General features: G+C 42.4%; 1 protein-coding gene across 6 annotated transcripts in view; it reads left to right on the plus strand.

The window, feature by feature from the left end:
* Window positions 1-22,504, plus strand: part of dmd (dystrophin) — a 176,915-nt gene that overhangs the window by 71,606 nt on the left and 82,805 nt on the right. For 5 of the 6 annotated variants that reach the window (XM_047339155.1, XM_047339157.1, XM_047339156.1 and 2 more), the window contains exons 9-20: window positions 2,943-3,142; window positions 8,503-8,631; window positions 10,787-10,882; window positions 11,070-11,168; window positions 12,419-12,600; window positions 13,290-13,440; window positions 15,136-15,255; window positions 17,691-17,792; window positions 19,427-19,534; window positions 19,699-19,878; window positions 21,298-21,467; window positions 21,978-22,101. In XM_047339155.1, coding sequence (XP_047195111.1) covers window positions 2,943-3,142; window positions 8,503-8,631; window positions 10,787-10,882; window positions 11,070-11,168; window positions 12,419-12,600; window positions 13,290-13,440; window positions 15,136-15,255; window positions 17,691-17,792; window positions 19,427-19,534; window positions 19,699-19,878; window positions 21,298-21,467; window positions 21,978-22,101 — 1,661 coding nt within the window. The remainder of the gene's footprint in view (window positions 1-2,942; window positions 3,143-8,502; window positions 8,632-10,786; window positions 10,883-11,069; window positions 11,169-12,418; window positions 12,601-13,289; window positions 13,441-15,135; window positions 15,256-17,690; window positions 17,793-19,426; window positions 19,535-19,698; window positions 19,879-21,297; window positions 21,468-21,977; window positions 22,102-22,504) is intronic. The other variant, XM_047339160.1, reaches the window with a different exon arrangement.

Here is a 22,504-nt window from a genome sequence, read left to right on the forward strand (position 1 = left end):
CTGCCTCCTGCTGCTCCACCCAGGCGCCACCCCTCGCCTGAATGCTCCAGACATTCTCCTGTTGTTGTGAACGCATCAGACCCGTACGATCTCCTGCTACGTTCTTCTTATGTGAAAGGAAAAAACACTGGAAACTGTCCGAATTTCCCGGAGTTCATGTCTGAAAACGTCTCAGGCGTGATGTGTTCATGCCTTTGAGTTCTGAGTCAAAGCCCTGAAGCCGAGTTCTGATTCAAACTCCAGTGCAACGATCGTTGGTTGAGACAAGTAGAAAGTTTGTCAGAATAAACAAGGCGTGAGGAGGATTTTAAATGCAAGCGATTGATTTAAATTCAGATCAACCTGCAGCATATTGCGCGATAAGACATCTGCCCAGAAGAGTTCCTCAACAACAGCACTCACATTTTACACCTTCATCAGTTTTGATATGATTCAAACAGACTGTGTCCTCTATAAATTAAAAAAAGAGCTTGTTGATACATATGCCAACAAGTGGATTTAATTAATTTAACATTCACACATGTGCTTTCTTAAAGCATTAGAAAGAGGATCTGATGGTTTAATTTCTTCTCTTACCTGTTTTTCTCTGTGTATCTCTACCTTTTGTTTATCCCGTCTTTGTCTGCGTCTCACTCTAATTCCTTTTCCACTTTCCTTGTTCGTCTCTGCATTGTTTCCCTTTGCTCTCAAGCCTTTGTTCACGTCTGCAGCCCGGAGTCAAAGCTCTGAGTTTCAACTCGCTTCTCAAATTGTATTTCTCGGGAGTCACATATATAGCTCTTGAACAAACACAGCAAAGTGTGGAATATTGGTTTGACAAGTTTCTCTCCACCAAACTGTTTATCTCTAAAGTTACATCTGATCTGAGGCTGGATGTAGCATCAAGGACAAGTCCTGAATGGAATAATCTAGTGTATGTTTGGTACAAGAATACGATTTTACAAGATAAATATCAGCAAATACCCAAAAAACTATTTTTAGAGAATAATTTCAGAAAATATTGAATCCAAACTACGCAGTGTATGTTTAGATGTAATCACTGCACACACAGACAAACAGAAGCAAGCAGATAACCTTGAAGCAACATGTGAGAAAAAACAACAAACACATATGTAGTCATTCATTTAGATGCTGTACACACTGACATGCCTGAACACACACATACAATCCACTCAAACACACACAGGAAACCTCCGTTACACACACAAACATCCATAATTAGTATGCACACATAGCAGAGCTGTGGTGAAATGATAAAAATGGAGATTAGACAGAAAAACCGAGGAATCAAAAGCAGTTAGGGAGGCGTGTGCACATCGACACACTCCTGCAGATGGTGGCAGTGTTTATGGAGCTGTTTGTCCTCCTCAGACAAACAATAACACCCTGAGATTTCTCTCTGATGCTCATAAGTCAATGTTCCACAGCCCAAATATACAACTATTACTCTGTCAGTTTATTTCCCTCAGGCTCACATCAGCTAACACACATACAGTAGCTTTCTTGGTGCACGGCAAACACACAGTTTGTATATTTTCTTTCTTTTTGCTGCCATTTGTTACTCTTAAAGTCATGAGCTAACCTCGCTCTACACAGAGCCACAACCAGCAGTTTATTAACAGGGTTTTTTCCTCCCCCTCTCTCGCTCCCAGACGCTTCTCCCTCGGCTTAAACTTAAACTTACTCCTTATCTTCTTTCTCTCTGCGTCTCAGGCTCTTACGAAGCTCATTCATCTGCTGCCATCCGTCTGTGCTAGTTTTGCCCAGGCCCCAGGCTCTTGGCCACCCGTCTTGAAATCGCCCCTCATCTCATCTACCTGTTGGACGAGTTCGCTTGGACTCGGTTTAGCTGTAAGCTTCCTGGCAGACAGACTGACTGACACACAGCGATGCTATGGGAAATTAAAAAAGCAGTACAAACAGAGGCCTCCGGTCGTTAGTGGACACTGAGACAAATGACTGTCTGCTCCATCACCCTGCAGGCTGTGAGATACCTGAGAAGTCGCCATGCTCTTATCCCCACATGGATACACACATGTCAAATGTTGAAACTTGCCCAAGTTTCTGAGATCTTTGTGTTTCTGTTTTTTAGGGCTCAAAAGGCAATTTTAAACTTAACATCTTCTCATATGTTGTTTTGCACAGCCAACAGCCCCAAAGCCACAGATATTCAGTTTAATATCACAAGGGACAAAAATCAGCTCACATCTATTTAAGATTGGTGCTTTCAGACGGTATCAAACTCCCAGCTACCTCGGATCGCACCAGCCTTTACACCGCAGGCTAATGATAACTGCTATCCACCCAGAATAATGATGATTGTAGCTCAAACAGAGGAAGTGGTTAGCAACATGACGCGATTAATGCAGCAGGTTCAAAGTGGTCGATTCTCCAGACTGGATATTCAGACTTTCCCACAGATTCTGTCTCTTTCTCTGCTGCTGAATCAGAGGTGAATCATCATCATCAGCTCAGATACCAGTTAAATGAGTCATCAGTGGCCTACAAAAGTTGCTGCCCTGTAGTTTCTGTGGTTGCCATGGTCACATTAAAGTTCACCCATCATGAACTGATGCAATTGCCAGTCTCCAGTGGCAAATCTGCAGCCAAAACCCATGGAGAACCACTTGCTGTCTGGAAGTACCTCCATAGTCTAAGCTGAGAATTCCCTTCCTTCCTGCTGTGTCTCAGCATCCTTTGTTTGCAAAGTATTGCATGAGAAGTGAGTGGGTATCGTTGACTCATAACAGTTATGGGCCAAGATGCATTATTGATAAAGTTTCTGGACAATGTAAACAATGATGTAAACTGGTCCAGACGAGAGATTTTGTCGCAGGAAACTGGTTCTGATTCTTTTACCGATCACGAGGAGTCCTACTCAGCCTATAAATGAAGGTTGATAACATCTTTATTCAACCATTGTCTCACTTTCTGCTCCTCAGATGTGGCGGTGCCCCAACCGGACAAGAAGAGCGTCCTCATGTACGTGACGTCGCTCTTCCAGGTGTTTCCCCAAAGCGTTTCCATGGAGGCCATCAAGGAGGTGGAGACTCTGCCGAGAGCCGGGACAGCGGCCAGCATCAGCCGGACGACAGCAGGGGAGCACTACCAGATCCAGACCCAGCAGCGCTTCTCTCAGCAGGTTAGACACACACACAGCCACACAGGTGTAGCTTCTTATCATTATTCATTATGGGTTTTAAAATCTATATCACAGTCTGTGAGAACTGAGAACTTCCTTCCTGCTTTCATATCGTGACTTTTCAACTCCCCACTGAGATGCAGCGGTACCACTGTTCTCTGCACACAAGCCAAACCTTGTGCAATGACTGGAGCTATATTTGTAATTATGCTGAAATGTCTGAAAGAAAGATGCAACATTCATTTATTATGTAGGAAAAAGACACTAATGTCTGAATTATGAATATTGTTTTTATACATTTTTACAAAATTTCATCCAGTTATACCCACAGAAATAATTCCTGTGTTTTCCGATTGGAAACCAAAAAAACATCGCCACGCAGTTTACCTGAAATATTGACGAGAACAAGATGCCACCATTCATTTCTCATGAGTCTTTCCTTTGCATGTACAATAATTTACATTTAACTTTGACATTTCATTGCTCTGTTCTTGAGAATGGACCCTACTACTAAGTACACTTAGTAGTAGTACTTATTTACTTCAATCCCCTTATCTCATGCCAACCTGCTCCTCTATCAAGATATCAAGTGAACCTCCCAACAGGACACACTCTCTGCTGAAGTATTTTTGAGAAGATGAAGAGATGATCTCTGCTTCAAAATGTCCTTGGAGTTGTCTTAAATCAGGACTGTGCGGCAGCAGCACAAAGAATATAATTAATCTGAGGAATTCGGCAGAGATTTTTAAATCTTTGAGGGAAAAGGAAAGGTCGGGGAACAGTGGAGTTGTGAAGACACTTAGATCTCACATTTCTACAAGCAGTCAAAAGATATCAATGGCAGCTTTGGAACTACTCCATTCATTGTAGTTCTGTTAAATAAAGTAAAGATGTTAACCAGCAGCCACACAGGCTGACAAGTGGTTAAAAAGATGAAGAGTTACTGATACATTGGATAAAGTTTGACAGCACACTTACTTCATAATGTTACAGCAAACTGAGAAGAGGTGTCCTGGAGAAACCAGCTGTGAGGAGATTATCACGACCATTTCAATTACCAGTTAGGATTAAGAGGAGAACTACCACAAATTGATGGCAGATATTATGCAGACAATCTGGCAAAAGATAAATGATTTGACTAAAGATAATATCCCTACAGCTTTACTGCTCCTGAAATTGCATTTGACAAAAAGGGGCCGTTTAAGGTCAGACGTTCTTGGCTGTTTGACAGCTCTTCCCTCTGGTTTGCAGTGAAGAAGCCAGGAGAAGCTCAGAGCTCGATTTTAGTCATTGGGATTTTATTTCCTCGATGGTAGCAAGTCATGTTAACCCAGCTTTGAGGAACTAAAAGCACTTTCGAGCCTGGAATCATTAAAGTGGGCTGTATTACTCCCTCCATTCACAAGCAATAACTGACATAATGAACATCTACTTGTTTATTCCTCAAATATAAGAAATATAGAATCAAACATAGGGTCAATGCATTGGACAAGTTTGAAAAGTTAGTCTATGTTCATTTTTCAAACCTACAGCCACTGTTGCACAGTCTAGTTATTATAATAGAAATATCAAGGCTCATAAAGAGCACTTTAAATAAAGTATTAGCTTTGAATAGGTATTCTGCACCAGCAAGTGGATATAATGATGTAGAAATATGTGTTTTTAATTGGTGCATTACTTAGTCTGCTCTGTCTGTATTATCAAACCTAAGATTGGCAAGTGGCGAGCGTCTTCTGGCATGACAAGCAAACGCCCTGCAAGAGTAGCACTGAAGCAATTACCCTTTTAAGATCTTGTGCGCACTGAGCAGAGCGGTTTATGTTCCCAAACCTTATTTTGAAATGAAACTTCAATTCAGCATCCATCTAATGGCCATCCATCTGTCCATTCATCCACTTATCTATCCATTTCGTAGCCACATACTCATCTTAGAGTCTCGGCTTAGAGGCAGCACTCGGAGCAGATGTTCTTTTCCTCGCTCACTTCCTCCTGCCTGTTCCGAGGGATCCCCGAACTCCTGCCAGGCATGCGGAGCGACGCAGGCCCCCGGCTGCTTCCAGTGAAAACGAGCCGCCGACATATCTCATTCTCTGCGTCAGTACCTGGAATTAGTGAGCGTCGGAATGAAAATTGACAGCTGAATTGAGACAGAAGCTCGGAACTAATGTGCTGTAAAAATGGACCAAATCTAAAGTCGCAAATTCGATCTACCAGCTCTGACCTTTGGAGCTGAGTTAAACAGAGGTCAGTGTAATGCTGTCTCACCAAAGTAGGATGGAGTGTGCTTCCTGGAGTAATGGCTGGTAATATTATTATCTCACTCTGTTTAATGGCCACTTCAGCCTCCCTCCTTCATCAGCTCTGTGTCTGAAAATGGAGAGAGACTGCAGGAATTTCACTGCTGGGAATCGGACGGAGAAGTGCAGCGGAAAGATGTAAATTTAATTGAAAAGATAAAGAGGGAAGGAGGGAAGGAAGCAGGGGAGTGTAAAGATAAAGAAGTACAGAACAGAAGTGGGGTGAGGAGTGACATGGAGCAGACAAATAAGACGTGCGAGGGAGAAGTCAGAAAAAACGAGTTCCTGACAACAGCTATTATCTGCCTCCTGCCTCATCTGTCATCAACAGTGGCACCGTCACCACCTCCTTACATCAACACCGCACCCCCGACCCACAGCACGGAGGAGAGGAGAAACGCACAAATTACTAAATCCAAACTTTGAGACCATTGTTCAAGACCAGTCACAGTTAATCTGTGACATTCTGAGATGTCCTGACTCGCCTGGTGTTCGGAGCAGGTGGAAATAATGTGTATTTGAGTTTGTTTGCCAGAAACCATTTGATCCAGTCGCCTCTGGCTGTCTGCTCTGTGCAAGTGTGGGGGGGGGGGGAGACACGTAATCGACCTTGAAAGAGAGAGAGGGGAGTAGAGCGAGGGGTAAAACAGAAGCCAGAGACACAAACAGTGACGGGTGAAGGGAGATAGAAGGCGTCTGTGGTGGGCAGATTAACTTGAGTTCCGTATTGCAGCTCAGCTTGTTGCTGCAGAAAGAAGGAAGCACGTCAAACAAGAGCTCAGCTGTTTGAAAATCAGACACTTACACAATTTGACTGCTGCGTGGGTCAAAGGGTTGGTGGGGCGGGGCTTGTTGCACTAAGGCTTAACTCCAGCTATAGAAGACGTGTTACATTTACTCAAAATTCAAATCCAATCCAATCAGCATTTAGCCTATTTAAGATATAAATAGGAATATTTGACTTTTACTTCCCAGTCACAAATTTAGAAAAGCTATTTATTATTATTATTATTATAAGAAATACTGTTAGGGTCTTACGTCTTACTTTCTGAAACATGATTGATTTTTGCAACACACCATTACACAGGATCATGAAAGCATTATTTCACTTTATATAATTTCAAATGGAGGAGTTAGCTCACTATTCGTCACATTTAACAGGATTATACACCCTTTTTTTTTTCCATTTCTCGGAACAGACACGTAAAGCTGCTATTGATTTTGTTTGCTAACGCCCCCCATGAATTTTCAGTGCTTTTTAAAATCATCGAGCTGAAGGGTTAGGCTGTTATCTGATGTGCCTCCTCTACCAGCTGCAGCACTGACTCTCCTCATAAAACTTTTATATGTTTATATACAATAGATGTATTTTATACTGGTTATACTAAGAATTTCCCACAAATGAAATGGAAAGTAATAGTTCTATTGCTGTACAACCAACGGTTAACCTCATTTAAAAAGGCTCGATCTACTATTGTGTGTTTGCCACACACTAAAGGACCCATTAGTGGAATGATTTCACTTAGGGATCCTTTGAATTTTTCATCATGCATGGGAGACATGCGAAGTGAATGCAGATTATTACTGGGATATAAATTATTCATCGGACATTGCGGCGTGAGAGTGATCAAGTGTGCAGCACATCTACACTTGAGTGGAATATTTTCCTCTTGTACTTTCTCACAGCAGCCAAAAATACAGCTTTTCACTCCCAACCGACCCCAGGCCAAAGGTAAAGCAAACTAGATTTGTTAACTTTTAGTTTTAATATTAGTTTACTGCTGCATGATTGATTTAACTGGTAAAAGTTGAAGGAGAGAGCTCTGTTAGGGCCACATTGAAGAAAACAATAGATTTTAAGAAGAGTCATAATATTGCAAAAACATCTCTGAACCAAAACTTCTCTCCGTTAACAAACGATTTAAAAAGCAAGTCCTTAAAAAAGTCTGAAAAAGTTCTGCATTGTTGTTATAATTAATATTCTGAGATCTAATGAAACCAGGTCAACTAAAAAAAGAAACCACTAAGTTGTTTGCTGGCCATTAAATGTCAGATGCTGATAAAGTGCTGAGGACGGCAGTTCCACAGATCTGCTGCTGGTTTGGGATGAACGTGGTGGGAACCAGGATGCGGATGTCATTGTTCCATAGTAAGAGAGAAGTGCAGTGTGTCAGGGAGGCTGATGGTGACTGGGTGGGTGTGGTGGACGTGTACGAGCTGGATCCACAACAGCATCCGCTTTGACTCTGTGCTGTGACTGTCTGTTTCTCATTGTGTCCACACACACACACATCTGCTCTCCCTGTCTACGTCCCCCTCTCATGTCGGCATTATCTACAGCTGGGTTTCCATCCAAAGTTCAAAAGCCATCATTTCTTTTTCAGTTTTCCACTCATGTAACCAAGTACAATTACTCAGGTGCTTAATACTTAATACTTCATTCGTTAGTACTAACTTAACTAAACTTACACTTCTACTCCAGTGCATTAACCAGGAAATATAGTATTTGATAAATAGATTATTTTAGTAAATGATTCAGTCCAGATATAAAGATTCCTTGGACCATAGGGCTTTTGTAAAGTCACTCTCACACTATGTAACGGGCCCAGTGCATTTTCTAACTACTTGCACAATATTCAATTTTGACATTCTATTTTTCTCATGAAATGTCTATTCTGACCCTCAGGTGACTGAAATGCACCTAATCTGTATTCAATTCTTTTTTTCCCCTGCTGTTTTCAAAGTTCACCTAAAATGAGCTTGACATTTGGATGGAAACAGAGCTCATGTGTGATTATTTATGTTTCTTTTTCCTCCTCTTTTCTGCTTCTCTCTCTCTCGCCTCTCATTCACTATCACTTGCTTTTTGTGCACTCCGCTCTCTTTTTCTGGCCTCCTGCATTTTTCTGCCTCCGTATAATTTGGCTGTTGGTTTGTTTTTTCGCGCTGTGTTTTGCATTCTTTTGCTTCTCTTTTTCTTTCTCCGTCTCTTTTTCTGGCCCGTGTCCCACCCCTCCTGCTTCACCCTCTGTCCGTCTCTATCTCTCTGTCCCTCTCTCTCAGATCACAGTGAGTGTGGCTCATGGGCGAGTGCGGAGTCCCTCCCCTCAGCCTCGCTATAAAAGCTATGCCTACACCCAGGCTGCCTATGTCAAGTCGCCCGAGCAAAAGAGGAGGCGTTTTACTGATCAGGTCCGTGTCTTGCTAACACTCCATGGCAAACGTCCACCTGTCTTTGCATGTTCTGGCTGCACACATGTTGTTTTGGCTGCTCTTGTCTGTCACTGACAAAAAATGTCCATCATAAGTCTATGAGTGATCCTGCAAACTTACTTCAAAAGGTAAACTTCCAACAGGATGGGTTCATTTGGCAAATTTCCTGATTTGAATATGTTTCATTATTGAAAACAAGTTGAAAAGTGGAATTGGTGTCAGAAAAGTGGTATTTGATTCGATATGAAACTGTGGGATTTGCTTAGCTGGACATTTTTTGATATTTGTGCCCTCCAGCCACTTCGTGTCTTAATATAATTCATGGTTTGAAATGTACTTTTCTATTGTTATTTGTTTTAACAATTCATGAGCCAGACGTGATACTAATTACACTTAAAGCGGTGGCTGATTGTTTTGCCTTTAAGCAACATAATCAATCAGTAACATTCTTATCCTGCTCATATTCTGTCTTGTTGAGAGTGAGATAAGAAGATTGATACTTTCTCATGTCGTTCAGTATGAATCAACAACTGGTGTCAATTTGTTTATCTTAGAATAAAGAATAGAAGGAGGGGAACTAGCTGATGTGACTCACTCTCTAGTTTAAAAATACACCTTCCAGCACCTCTACAGCTCATTAATCAACACCTTGCCTCTCTTTGGTTCATCCATACTGAGGCAAAAGGGTAAAAACAGGGAGGGTGCAGCCACTTCTCTCTGGAAGACTCTCAGGGACCCAAGACCTTTACGAGCAGTGGACACGCAACTGATCACGTGTTGACATCATATCTATTAGATTGTAATTATGAGCAACCAAATGGAAAAAAGGGTTCACTCACTAGAAGAATTACACCAAACCTGCAAACGTCTACTAGTCCATCATCACAAGCATATTTAAATAAGGTATAATGTTAAACTAGTACAATCAGGAGGAGCTATACACTTCTCAGTTGTTTCTGATTTCACATATAGAGTTTTTTCAGTTTTCTTGAGTTCTTTTGTGTTTGTAAAAGTTCTGACAAGTGAAAATGCTGGAGTCTGTGGTAAAGGGAGCTCCTCTCCCCCACAGAGAACACTGCGCCCTGAAACACAAAACCCCTCTTGTACTTATTTTTAATACTTCCTCCCTATTCCAAGACATGACATTTCAAAATGTTCCGTTTTCAAAGTTGGCACCGTGCGACTAAATGTGGCCCCTTTAATTTGCTCTGACTCTCTGACTGGAATATATTCAAATACTGTGTCACATGTTTAATGTACCAGCAGGGTGCTCGACTTAACTTGGCTGGCACCTAAAAGGCATCAAAATAAGAAAAGATCGTTTGTCAGATAAGCTTTGTTGAAGCACTCCCACTGTTCTTTGAAATTCAGGATGTGGAGCAGAGTTTAGCATAAAAACCTCTGTGTCATCCCACTTTTTAGTTTTTAGTTTTTAGTTTTAGTCCCTTTCTGGATATGGAAATCTATTTACTTCTATGGAGAATACAGATCATCCAGTATTTGAAACTGTTAGTATGTGGTATTTGTTTTATATCTAAAAGCATTTCAAGCTGTAGCATCAGACAAAACTGGACATACTTTTACTACTACTACAAGAGAGAGAGAGGGGCGCTGACTGCGGCTGGACAGTTGCTCTGCGGATGGGCCTTGTGTATCTTTTCAGGACCTTATTACCAGAGTGAAGAATAGAATGGGAAGGGGAGCACAGAGGCGAGATAAAAAGAGAGAAGTTATTAGTGTCCAGATTAGTAGCAGGCACACAAAGAGAGATATGGAGAGAAAGAGAGCGAGAGCAAGGGAGAGGCCCAAAGAGAATGAGGACAAGTTGTTAAGGTTGGACAAAGGCCAGAACTGCTTGTCAGTACCGGTAATGGCGAACACTAACAGGCCTCTCCTCATCTCCCTCTATCTTCTCCATCTTCCACCTATCTTTCATGATGCCGGTTTTCTGCTCATCCCTCTGCCGCCCTGCCCTCTTCCCCCCTCGTTTCATCTCCTCATTTCCTTCCCTTAACTTCTCAACACCTTTTCTAACCCTGACACCATCCATTCCTCTGTTTCTCCTCACGCTACCCTCCATTATCCCGTTCCATCTCTGCCCCTTTATATCCCATACATCCCTTCCTTTCACTAGTTCCTGACGCCCAGCCAGGAGGAGCTGCAGCGGGGCCTCAGTCCACTTCCTCCAGGCTCCACCAGCCTGGAGAGCTACCAAGCTGCACTGGAGGAGGTAAAGTCAGATTAGATTTAAAAGTCAGAAGATTAAATAAGGTAGATGCCCTCGTTAACTTCTGTTAAATGATCAGTCTGGTGGTATCTGCATTTTTCTTACTGTCAGCAATAAGAAATGTTTATATCCCAAACCTAATGTATATCTTATTCCATCGTGTTATATTAATTCAACCCTGTACTTTAAGGTGCTGACATGGCTGCTGTCGGCTGAAGATGGACTTCAGGGCCAGCCTTCCATCTCCAGCCATGTGGAGGAAGTGAAGGAGCAGTTTCACACACATGAGGTAAGAGCTGGAGCAGTGAAGATGTTCAATGCAAATAGTTACACAAACATTCAGGACTGTCAATGTAACATAAAATATATGGCACTAAATATTCTTTCATAATTATTTCATAATGACTTATCTCTTGTGAGTTGAACATATAACAATGAGCAATGTCATGCTGAAGATGGTGATGTTTTTCTTTCTTACATTTTTATCCAACTTAGTTTTATCCACACAAAATAGTAAAACTTAAATCTTTTTACGGTGACTATGTTCTAATAATCTTCAGCTAAATAAATACTTGGTAATGACCTCGTTTTGCTTTTTTGACATGAAATGTTTTCTTTCTTTCAGTCTTTCTTTGATTTGTCCAGTTTTATTCAAAGTCATTTTTTATGACTCGTACTTAAACAGTTTCATTTGAGGTAAATGTTTGCCAAGTGGTTGTTCATTTACATACTCGCTTTACATAGTGAAGGGGCCACTCCACTTTAATACACAAACTTCAGTTTACTCTGCACACGATGTACGAGTTGGCCTGTGGCAAAATTCTCCTGTGGATCTGAAAGAGCTTTTCAAATTGAAAAGTATCTACACTAATAACTACACACTGATTTTAACAGGGTAAAACAGATATATCACAAACTGATTGCATGGACTTTGTCTTTACTACACAAGGACGATCCTGTGAAAGATGAATATGTAGAATCAAGAGGTTTTGAAGAAATTAATACCATTTCTCTCACAGGTCCAACAACTTTATGAAAGCGCACTACTTAATTACTGGAGAACCTCTTTAAAATCTCATTGAGGCAAAACTCATTTATTTGTTGTTGTTAAGTTTCGGCAGAGCAGTTCCACACAAATGAGATACAAGGCAGAGCAGGGACCAGGCTGGAAAATCAGAAAAAAACAAATTGCTGTTCATCGGTGTAAGGCGAGCAGACGTGTCAGAAAGGTCCACGCCGCTGATGTGTGGAGTCTGAAGTTGTTTGTCCACTTGCAGAGCTAATAAACTGCTAAAGAGAACTGTAAGTGTTAAATTAACTCTGATGGATGTGGCTTTACACAAAGACTGGCTTAGTAATGACTTTTATTCTCTCAAAATGAAATTAACCCTGACTGTTTTAACATCCAAGACCCGAGAAGAACATTAGAAGAGTTAAGTGGTCAGAGGAAATAGACTTAGCACCAAAGTGAGGGGCGGGACTATACTTCATTAAGTGGGAGTAGTGATGTGTGAAATGTGTGTGTCTGTCTCCCACCAGGGGTACATGGTGGAGCTGACCAGCCACCAGGGCAGCGTGGGGCGGGTCCTCCGGGCGGGTGCCGCCCTGCTGTCGGAGGGCAATCTGAGCGACGATGAGGACTCTGAGGTCAGGGAGCAGATGAACCTCCTGAACTCGCGGTGGGAGCACCTGAGAGTGTCGAGCATGGAGAGACAGACCAGGTACATGCACACTTGATAAAGTCATTAATACAACAATGAACTGCCAAGTCCCAAATGTCAACTGAAACATGAAAACTTACGCCGTCCCATCTAAACTTTACGTCAGGGAGCTACTGAATATTAGGTTTTGCACAACATGCCGGGCTTTTAAGTATAAAATAGATAATGATGGATTATCAGAGCTTAGCTGTGATTGGGCTTCACACTTTTTGAAATTGTGTCCACTTACAATTTGACTTATTTGAGGCCTATGAATAAACTTCAATCTCTTTTTACACAGTAAATGAAGATCCCGGCCCAGTAGCAAACATTCATGGAGACAAAGAACAGCGGCCCTTCTAATTACAGTGGATCAAATGATAACTGACACAGAGCCAAATTTAATTAACTGTTCAGCTATCTTCTATGATAATCTTGTTGATTCAAGCACAAGGCTATGGAGACATGGCCTTGACTACCAAATACCACAAGACAACAAGGGTCTGTTGTAATGGAGTGGTGAACAGGAGAAGAGAAGAGATGCTTTGACCATTTCCACCAGTGAAAGCAGCATTAAACCATCACTGTTTGTGGCACGAGGGTGTTTAACCAAACCCTCAACTGCCCTTCTGAACTGTCCTTGAGCAAGGCTCTGTTAATGCCAAATGTTAATGTGATTGACAACTCAATGACATCCCTCTCCCTCCCAGACTCCATGAGGTCCTGATGGACCTACAGCACCAGCAGCTGCAGCAGCTCACGGATTGGTTGGACGTGACGGAGGGACGGATCAAGAGGATGGGGGCTCAGCCTCTCGGCCCGGACCTGGAAGACGTCAAGCACCAAGTGGAAGAGCACAAGGTGGGCAGCTGTAACCCTAACGTTCACACAGGTGGGCCTTTAGCTCCTCAGAACAAACAGGTGACAGGTGAAAGGGGAGAAGTGAGAATCTACTGCTTCTGTTTATTTCTTGACCTAATGTGCAGTTCAAAGCGTCTTACCACAAAACACCCACAACAACATCTCTCTACGGATATGATAGAAATAAAGTTTACTACACTAAATATTATGGACCCCTGAGTATCTGGGTCTGTGCGGAGCAACCAGGTTCAGTAATTCATCTATCCATCATTGTTTGAAAGAAATATAAAAATAAAGTACAGAGAAAATGTAGTTTGGACTGATGCACATTCAGCTACTGTAGAACGGAATGTGTTCTTACTTGTATCAAGTCCATAGGCACAAGGGTATTTGCTTTTTAAACAACGTGGGTGCTGAAGGAGAAAGATACCTGCGTCCTGCCTGGCGCTGCTTTCTGCCGGAGGTGAGATAAGGGCGTTCAACTTGCACTTCAAACCCAGTCAGGTTTCACCTTTCAACAGAAAATTAAGCTGCAGTTCCACAACTTCCCTTGTTTAGAATTTGCCTCAAGTTTGTCCACAGGAAATGGCTGTTGTGTCTCTCAGGACTTTTTCATTTCAGTTTGACGACTCAGATATATATCACCATCTCAACCACATTTTATTCTTGTAAAGTTTCAGGAGCAACCTGTAACTTCATGCTCTAAATCGTGCCATACATTTATTTTGATTATTATATCAATTAAAAATAGTCTACTTTCTCTTTCAACATTTAAGGATTCGATATCCTTACAAAATCAATAGAATACAAATTGAAATGAAAATCTGAGCATTGGCTGTTCGGTGACAATCTCCATTTGCTGTAGAAGATAATGATATATGATAAAAAACCTCCAGAGCAGCTAGTTAATGAATCTGGTGTATAGATTATTTCCCCAACTGCTGTTTCCAAAGTCAAGAACAAACTTTCCATCCCAACAAAAAGAACCGACTGCACCAACTGCGGCTCTGGTCTGCACCCACATTAACATCATCTGTAAATCCTGATAGCACGGAATTAGCTGTCTGTTTAAAGATTTGAGTGAAACCCAAGCCCCGTTTCAGTAGGAGGCTCTGTCAGAATGGATTCCAAACAACAAGTCTGCACTGGCTCTGGCTGAGGCAAAACAACAATTAGCCAACTTCCCTACACAGAAGCTGTCGTAATTAAATTCACTGGTAAACACTTAAGCAGCACACTGGGTTCAATTTGGGAGGATGGATGACTGGGATGTGTTGACTATAAATTCAGTTATGGTGCTGTTTTGGCTTTTCTGTCACTTAAAAGGGGGAAACAAGCTCAGATCGGTTGAATTAGCACCAATCAAACAGCTGTAGAGATTTACTTCAATTTATTTGAAATGAGATCAAGGGTATCTGGGGACACGCCGTGCACATCATGATGACACTAACTTAGAAATCATTGGTTTGTGATTGGAACAAACACTGTGGACTCTAACTGGTCTGTTGCCACCTGGTTTATACTTTCACCATCATTGAAAGTAGATGGGGTGTATTTTTGTGGTGCTACATTTAAGTGTATGTTCTCCATACGTGTGTGTGTGTGTGTGTGTGTGTGTGTGTGTGTGTGTGTGTGTGTGTGTGTGTGTGTGTGTGTGTGTGTGTGTGTGTGTGTGTGTGTGTGTGTGTGTTGCAGCTTCTGCAGGAGGACCTGGAGCTGGAGCAGGTGAGGGTGAACTCGCTCACCCACATGGTGGTGGTGGTGGACGAGAGCAGTGGAGACAGTGCCACCGCGGCCTTGGAGAGCAAACTTCAGGTGAGAGCGCACACATCAGTCCACACACACACAGACACACACAGACACACACAGTGTTCAGTTGTTGGAAGGTATCTCAGTCTGAAGACGTGCTGTTGATCGAAGGACGCTGGATAAACAAGCATCTGTACCACTAACTGACGAGCTCCATAAGAAAGCAGCCTGACCTTTTGACCTTTCTGTGGAGAGGAAAAACAGTTCCTTTATGTTCTAATGAATAAAAAAAGTTGTCACATCACATTTGGTAGAAGTAGATCGAGCTATGAGAGGTCATGAAAGTTGCAGTAAAGTTTTTCATTCTCATCTCCTCATGAAAAAAACATCTATGGGTGATTTTGCCTCTGATTGGTGTCTTGGTTAAATGTGCTATAATTGCTTCCACACGTTGTGTAGGAGGTGGTAATTATTATTCATAACATCTAGTGGTTGATTTACAGTCTTATAATATTAATAATGCTGAGTACCAGTTCTGTCTTCTTGAGAAGATAAACACATCAGGTTCAGAGGTTCAGTAATACACTGATGACATCACCAGAACTCTCCAGTTAATGAGTTATCGGTCTGTCTGTTTAACTTAGTGCTCACTCCTCTTGGTTTGTTTGTTAGGAATCTGGTGTGAACCTGAACTGCACCACAGCTAATTACAGATGGAGGTTGTTGTGAAGCGTGCACACTGGGCCGAGTTGATGTGTGGTGAAAAGGGGGAGCTCATGGGGGTTTAGTCTCTGGGTAGCTCAAGTGATTGTCTTCATTTGGGCAAAGCTGACAATTTACACTAACAGGAAATGAAGAATCTTGGATAGATGGACGAGAATGACACTTTCCCTCGGGGGGAGAAAACGTTAGAGGAGCTGTTGATAGACATAAACTCTTAAAACTTCAGTCAGACGCCCTTTACAAAAAACTAATTTGCACATATACGTATATTAATGACACAAAAGCGCTGCAAGTATCTTGAATTATTTACCATGTCATATTAAGCAATTACAATGCCGAACGCACATCGGTTGTGCTGTGTGCAAAGTGTAATCACATCTAATATCATTACAACCCTAATGCAATTCCTCATTGGACTTTCTTTTCAACGACTGGGGGTTTAAGCGGCCTTGTTTCCTGCAGTGCAGTTTATTACTAAACACAAGATTAGAGGGATAAGCAGATGAGAGGAAACGCTGTGTGCCAGGATGTAAGAAAGCAGAAAGAGAAGAAGCCTTCCCTGGTTTCCCCATGCAGCTGAACTGTCACATGATTAATTACAGGCTATTCATCTTAAGATTAACCCGCTGAGCCTCTCTCTCCACATCTGTCTGTACTCGCTCACTTTCCTGCATCTCATTGTCTTTTCATTTCCTCTCCTCCCTCAGCCACCCTCTCTCTCCTCTCCGTCTCTCTGTCACCGTGATGACATTGTTCAGTGGGCAAACTGTGCGTCTTGTCTTTGCCGGTTAAATGGAGTGTCTCTGCCATTCTCCTCTGCTAACAGCTAGCTGCCAATACAACGGAGTCAGGGAAAATAAACTTCTGCAGCTCGTATGGCCTCTGCATCTGTCAGTGCTCCTGCAGGATGTAGCCAGGGAGGAGCAGTTGAAACAGTTCAAATCAGTAGGAGTTGTTGCATGGAAGCAAATATGGTCAATAAATCTCGTTGTGAAATTGTATCACCACTGAATACCAACTGTTTTTAATTAAAATGCTAGTGAATGTAGAGCATTGAAATATTTTTGGTAAAGTGGGTCGTCCACTTATCTCAAGGTTGATCGGTCGAGTCCCAGCATCTCCCCCGCAACATGTCAAAGTGTCCTTGAGCAACTGAACCCAAGGTGCCTCTGAAGGGCAGATCCACATCCTGCACAGCAGCTCCTTCACTTGTTGGTGTGTGAGTGGAGGAATCCAAGGTTGATTGGAATGTGCTGTAAAGAAATCACTGCATAAGTCTATTTCCTGAGTGTTTGTAAAAACATCCATCTGAGGATATGAGGTGAGATTTTTCCTCTTTAAGATTTTCAGATAATACTAAATTCAAGGTGATATAAAACACAGGTATTCATCCTTTATTTCATGACCCTTTTTATCTCTACAGCCAAAGGCTTTTATTCACTTACATAGGGTGTAGAGGTTTTTTCGCCCCTTGTCATCTCTGAATTTCACACTGTTCCACTACCATGCTCAGCTCCGTCCCTCTGGGGGAGAACAGGACTACAGCTGCACTTTTGGCAGCTAAAAGAATTAAACTGGCCAGTGAAAATGTGAATCCATTAGCCTGTGAGGCAACGTGATGTAAATCTCTCAATTCCTCAGGGGAAATAATTCACATTTTGTGTGATAACGTAGACATTAAAATGTGTGTGTCTGTGTGTGTGTGTTTGTGTGTGTGTGTGTGTGTGTGTGTGTGTGTGTGTGTGTGTGTGTGTGTTTGTGTGTGTGTGCTCTTGCAGGTGCTTGGTGATCGCTGGGCAGCCATTTGTAAATGGACAGAAGAACGCTGGATTCTGCTTCAAGAGATTTTACTGAAATGGCAGCACTTCACTAATGAACAGGTATGAGTGTGTCTGTAGATGTGTGTGTGTGTGTGTGTGTGTGTGTGTGTGTGTGTGTGTGTGTGTGTGTGTGTGTGTGTGTGTGTGTGTGTGTGTAGCTGAGGCAGGCACACAGCGGTTTATCTGCTGCATGTATAATGGGATTAGATCATCCACATCATGTCTACTCCCACATTCTTCATGCTTTAAGAGAGATTCTAAGCTGGGACAGACGTCACATTATGTCATGTATCTCAGACAGATCAGCTGAATTATGTGCACGAGTCCCCATGAGTGTATACCCAGTGTACATCACAAGATTAAATATGTCACTTATACACAAAGAGAGAGACAGGACACAGCAGGACGAGATGCAGAGTCCACAGTCAGGCCACCAGCTCTGTAATGTCATCATACTCCACATCACAATACAAGAACATGCACTAATCCACTCAGATATCCTGTTACAGATTGTGAATGCATGCCCAGTGTGAATGAGGTCACACACACAGCTGTCCTATCCCCAAGCAAATCTCCTATTTAAATGTTTTATTTCCACAAAGCAGTTTAGACTCAGAGCTGTATTCCAAGGTCACTTAGATCACACTGACTGTTACATAAATAGAGATTATGATTAATGTTTTTAATTAGATGCTCTTTCTGATGCCGCCCTTATTGGAGACAAGTCTTTATTTTGTCTGTCCCTTATTGGCATTTTAGCAGATGATATTTTTAGCCACAGCAGACGTGGTAAAGGAAATTGGATGTGTCACGATATCCGATTTGCTCGTGTTGTGTGATTAATAACTGACGACACTAAAATCACAATTTTGGCTTTGATGTGATCAACTGATCGGCTTCAATTAAAATTTCCCAAAACTAGATTTGCGTTGCTTCCCTTTAGGCCAGAGTCACCCTTTGTTTTAAATTCAATTTCAATTGATTCAAATTATTTGTATCATTTAGAGCCAAACATACATTTAATAAAAGTAATTTATTTGACATTTTATGACATTGTGTTGAATTGTGATGACATTTTTTAATTATAGATTCATTTTTTTTGTTCTGTATGTATTTATTCAGATTTTGTTATGTGTCCAATGTGGCCCCAGAAGTGTGATTACTCATGGTCACTGAGTACAGACAGATCATGAAACAATCTCTCCACTGCACTTTATAATGAGAGATCATTGGCTGCAATGGCTCTTAGACAGCCATAAAAATCTATTTTTTTTGATAAATTATTCAAAACATCAGGAGATGCACCAAATTGAATTCCCCCTCTTTCTCTGGATAAGTGCTCGTTCAGGCTTCACCCCGAGGCTCTGGTTGCAAATCAGCTGTCCATGTTCAGATAACAGAAGTATTCAGCCTAATCCTGAGCAGAGGGGAGATACTGTCGGGCTGTTTCTCAGCGGCCTGAGGAGCACGATGCTGCACTCAACAGCTTTCTGCACCAACAGGAGACGGTGGCCTCAAGTGCACCGACTTCCACTTGATAAGAATTGTTTTCTCATTCTATTCTCCCTCTCTTCCTGTCTCCTCGTCTCCCTTCCCCCCCCCCCTCTCTCTGACTTGAATCCATTCATCGGTCCTCTCCTACAAACCTCCTCTCTTTGGATTTCCGTGGTCTCCTCTCCTCTCCTCCCCCACAGTGTTTGTTTGACTCCTGGCTGACTCAGAAGGAGGAGCTGGTCAGCTCCATCAAGACCTCCAACCTTAAGGACCAGGCAGAGATGGTGGCTTGTCTCCGCCGTCTTGCTGTGAGAACCAAATCCTTTTCTTAGACCGTGAACTTTACATGAACCAACTCCTGTGCAAAACAAACAATACACTGATTTGAGTTGACCTTTTACGCATTTTTTCACAAATTGTAAGAGTCATACCAGGAGGGCTTACATCCTCAACGTTATTTATTTCCCTGCAGATGGTGAAGGCAGACCTGGAGGTGAAGCGTCCCACCATGGACAAGCTGTGCTCTATGAGTCAGGACCTGCTGTGCAGTGTAAAGAACAAGGATGTGGCCAACAAACTGGAAGCCAGACTGGACAGCTTCGCCCAGCGCTGGGACCGACTGATCCAGAGTCTGGAGATGAGCAGCTCCCAGGTACAACACACAAAAGTACAGGGATTTAGATTTGAGTAGTGGTATTTTTCTTTTAGAAAGACTGAAAGAACATTTCCATTGCTCCAAATTAAAACATTGCATAATGACTTTCCCATGCTGATTCACAAATCTGGCTGGTTTAGTTTATAGTCGTACAGATGACTCGCTCTGGGTTCCTGTCAGAATCCAACCCTGGTTATTTGTAGTGTCCGAGGTCAACAGTGGTCCTGTTGTAAAAATGCCGCTGTGATGAAACCGTCCCGTGATGAAACATCCAGTGCAGAGAGCTGCGTGTGTGTCTGGCCTTAGGGACAGCGTGAAATGAATGGATTGGCTGGGTGACAGAGGTCATTAGAGCTTCACTTTACACACCAGTGGAGAATAATGTGAAGGGAAGGATGGAATCTTGTATTTGCTCGTCTTTCCGAACCGGCCCCGTCCTGTGCAAACATCCAGCACTTTTAAGCAGCACTGTCACAATAATCACTCCTCGCTATCACTTCTCAAAATAGTCAGTTGTTCAATTATAACCCCCCCCCTCCCCCTCTCAACAGTTGTCTCATCTCTTTCTGTAACTACACTATCAGTAAATTCCCCTCCCTCTTTATCTGCGTCTCTCCGTTGTCGCTCTTCAAGCTGACACGCACTGACAAGTGATAAGATAAAGACAAAGTGCTGCTGTGTCTTTTTAGTTGTTTGCTGATAAAATACTGCACTGTAATGTTACTTTTATCCTTTAAGCCTCTGGAGAGCTTCACACTGAGCGCTGAGTGCGTTTCTGCAATTATTTGTGTTAGGTTTGCAAATGACAGGGGTGTAGTGCTAAATTATAGGCCCTATACATAAGGAGTCACTTCCTATAAACTTTTCGTTTATAGGAAAAGGGTTGTTTTGTCCTTTAAGCCATGCATACATTTGTTATCTCTGAACAGCATTCAGTCCTGTGTATGCTCATACTCTTCATGCATACACTGAAGCTCAAATCCATCCTGAAGTTACTGGTCACACCGGATGCACACACGTCTTTCCCTCGCTCCCTGTCTCTCTCTCTCTCTCTCCTCCTCAAAGTTGTCCATTATAATCAGTCAGATAATTAGCAGAGTGACCTCAGAGGGCAGTCCCCGCCACTTCAGCTGTGCACGCACGCGTCTGCATGAAGGAACCCAAGTAGTTGTGGCAGCTGCTTAACTGCCAGTAGACTTCCCTGCTGAAACAAACCTGAACACGCACATACGCAACACTGAACATTGTCCAGAAACTCACACATATAACATCATCACATACACACGTGGAGACTGATTCTTGATGTGGGGGATGCAGCCATGATTTCAGATCTTTACGATTTAGTTGGATCCTTGTAAACTGATGTAACACTTGCACTTTTATGCACTTTTCGTGTTTCTTTCTGTGGGTGTCCAGCTGTCATCGACTGTCAGTGTGGCCCAGCAGTCCGAGCTGACCCACTCTGTCACGACCACCGTTACCAAGGTGACAACAAGTGGGAAGGTGTCCGCTGTCCGTCAGACACGAGAGTCGCCGCCACCACAGAAGAAGCGACAGGTCGTGGTCGACTCTGAACTCAGGAAAAGGTGAGTATTTATTGGTACAAAGAAGGTGTCTACTCTGAAATATCATTAGCATAATAACATCCGACATTTCTCTTCTAACTTATGTTAAATGTTCAGTTACATGCTCCCATTTCTGCTGTCTTATCTCAGCAGGTAGGTGACACTGCAGATAGAGAGAATGAGTATCTGTGATGGTGATAATAGAGGCCAGCTTACAACCGAACCTTTGATAGTAGTGAAGTAGGAAATTCTGTTCATCCTGTAGCAAGGAGAACTTTAGTAGACACAGTTTTTTTGTTTTGTTTTGTTTTGTTATACTTTTACTTTTTCTGTATTACAGATGGAATTCTTCTACTTTTTAATCCACTACACTTTACTCTACTATTTACTTTGCAGATTATAAAATATGATGAAGTGTAAAAGATGAAACTGCATCTTGGGTATTTCGTTGTCCCTGTACACACAGATTTTATAGAAAACACCTCACAACAGCGTTGTTGTTAACTCTGCCGAGTGCATGTGTGTCGTCAGGTTTGATGTGGACTTCACAGAGGTCCACAGCTACATGACCCGTGGGGAGGCCATCCTCCAGAGCCCGGAATTCTCAGTGTCACGAAAGGAGGGCAGCATTCAGGAGCTGTATGATAAAGTGCAGGTATAATACACCCTGTGTGCGTGCGTGTGTGTGCGTGCGTGTGTGTGTGTGTGTGTGCGCGTGCGCGTGAGACACCCACTGAGCTTAATCTGGTGAGACCTGCGAAGCTGAAATAACAAGGTTCCATCTCACAGCTAGGTCAGGAATGAATTTTACTTTCTCTAAAGCGATCACATGTGTGAGGATATTCTGAAGTGTTATTCTGCTTAGAGGACAACGGTGATGAAGTATGAGATGCAGCAAAGTGTCCATTATCATAGTGGAGTTATTTAAACTTTGATGCAGCAGCTGCCTGTGTTTACCTTTTGGCTGAATACGTTCTCCAAAGCAGAAAACATACAAAATAACCACAGAAAACTGGAAGAACAAGAAACTACAGGTTTGCTGCAGAGGTCAAACCAAA

Source organism: Hippoglossus stenolepis, chromosome 24 (assembly GCF_022539355.2).
Source record: "Hippoglossus stenolepis isolate QCI-W04-F060 chromosome 24, HSTE1.2, whole genome shotgun sequence".
Classification (NCBI taxonomy): Eukaryota; Metazoa; Chordata; class Actinopteri; order Pleuronectiformes; family Pleuronectidae; genus Hippoglossus; species Hippoglossus stenolepis.